We start from the raw sequence: 2118 nt of genomic DNA on the forward strand, positions 1-2118 counted from the left end.
TGTTCCAAAGAAACACGGTGAACTGGAGCGTCACTCTCTCTACAAAGGTTTCTCTGGGCTCATTGCCCACTTAGGGTGCAGGGTCTGGGTCGAGATAACCGCACGGGGACGCTGTCGGCACATGGTGCGGGGTTTGGGCCTCGAGCCGCGCAATCCAAAGAGCCTGGAGCCGGATGCCAGGTGTCGCTAGGCTGGGGCTGCAGATGCAGAGTCCGGCCGCTGGGTGGCGGTGGAGCCAGCAGGGCGGCTGCGAAGGAGCACTAGGGATGGAGAGTAGACGCGAGAGAGCCGCGGGGAGCCAGACAAGTGGCGACTCGCAGGGACGGCGGGGCCGGAGTCGCCTGCCGGACCGCGCCATGGCTGGGCGGCCGTGGGGCGCACCGGGCAGGACCTTGAAAGGCAACTGCAGCGCGCTGCTCAACGCCTCTCAGCAGGCGTCCGGTGGCAGCGGGGACGCGCGGCCACGACCCTCGTGGCTGGCCTTCACACTCGCCTTCATCCTCATCTTCACTATCGTGGTGGACATCTTGGGCAACGTCCTGGTCATCCTGTCTGTGTATCGGAACAAGAAGCTGAAGAACGCAGGTAGGGGCTCCCGGGGCCGGGCAGCCCCCAACTTTCACCCAGTCTGAGCCTCTCCCCTTTCTGGCCCCCTTTCCAGAGCGCAGCATCCTCAGCTGCCAATTGGCTTTTCCTAAGAAAAGTTCAGTTCTTTTTCTTAAAAATTGGGGACTTTGTGTCATTTTTCCTAATAGAGATCGAAGCCCATCGATTGACTTATGTTGAACCCGCACGTCAAAGACTTTTTTTTTCTTCCATAAATAAATAAATAAGAACTCTTCAGTCACTAAGAGGTAGAAAACTCGGGCAGTCAGGTTCTCTTTATGTTAGAGGAAAACCCCACTGTATAGATTTCAATTTCTGAGATTTATCAAATTGAGAGACACTTGATGCATGTTGCAAAAAGTTGCTCAAGAAGCCCTTTCAAATCAGATCAGCCAAGTTACCAGTTGCTTGGTTCTACCTATAATTTATTTGCTCAACTTTGTTAAAATATGAGAAAATAAATAAACTGGCAAAATGATACTACACTTATTTTAGTTTGGAGTTTTCAGTTTTTAGTATACAATTAAAAAAAAAAAACCTTAGGCTTCTAAACATGCTTCAGAGAGTGACTATTATTCCTCTAAGTTAAACGATTTTACATTTTAAAAATAGAAATTGTTGTAATAAAGAGCGTATTGACATATAATATACTACTAAAGCTAATTTCGTGCTTGAGTTAAACTTGATTTTTCCTCCAGGCAATAGACTGAAATTGGTTTATCCTGGGTGGAAGCCTGAGGACTATCTGTCCATAGGACACTGTATGTTCAGACCTCTAAATGATCATTAGAGGCCTAGTTCTTTCACTGAGACAAACTTTGTGGAAGTGGGGATGGGGAGAGGAAGCAACCGTGCACCCACATGTTTCTCAAAAGCAATATTTTTGTTCTAACCAGGTAGCTGATCAACATTAATTTCTGGGAGGGTCCCCCTTTTTCCTAAATTGCTTGTTTCAGAGCATAGTTTAAGATTTCGTTAATAGGCACCTGAAAACATGAATTGAATTTGAGTCAGTCCATTAAATAACCTCACTTCCTAGATGATTGACTTAAACTAGAGGAATTCTGCCTCAAGAAGAGACGCCCACAGGAAAACACAGGTGTTAAGCTCCTTAACACAGGTCTTGGTGATGATTTGTTAAGTCTGACACCAAAAGCAAAAGCAACAAAAGCAAAAATAAACTGGAACTACATCAAACTGAAACGCATCTGCACAGCAAAGGAAAAATCATCAACAAATGAAAAGGAAACTTAATGGGAGAAAATATCTGCAAGTTATATACCTGATAACGGGCTAGTACTCAAAATATATAAAGAACTCACACAACTCAATGGCAAAAAAAAATCCAGTTAAAAAATGGGCAGAAGATCTGAATAGATGACATACAGATGGCCAACGGGTACATAAAAAGATGTTCAATATCATGAATCATCAGTCAAAACCACAATTAGATATCGCCTCACACCTGTTAATAATGGCTATCACCTCACACCTGTTAGGAATGGCTATTAC

General features: G+C 45.1%; 1 protein-coding gene across 1 annotated transcript in view; it reads left to right on the forward strand.

Moving 5' to 3' along the window:
- Positions 1-356: 356 nt before the first annotated feature.
- Positions 357-2118, forward strand: part of MTNR1A (melatonin receptor 1A) — a 21401-nt gene continuing 19639 nt past the window's right edge. Inside the window, 1 exon segment of the mRNA XM_011363980.1 lies at positions 357-585. Within this exon segment, the coding sequence (XP_011362282.1) occupies positions 357-585 (229 nt within the window).

Source organism: Pteropus vampyrus, unplaced genomic scaffold, assembly GCF_000151845.1.
Source record: "Pteropus vampyrus isolate Shadow unplaced genomic scaffold, Pvam_2.0 Scaffold92, whole genome shotgun sequence".
In the NCBI taxonomy this organism is placed as follows: Eukaryota; Metazoa; Chordata; class Mammalia; order Chiroptera; family Pteropodidae; genus Pteropus; species Pteropus vampyrus.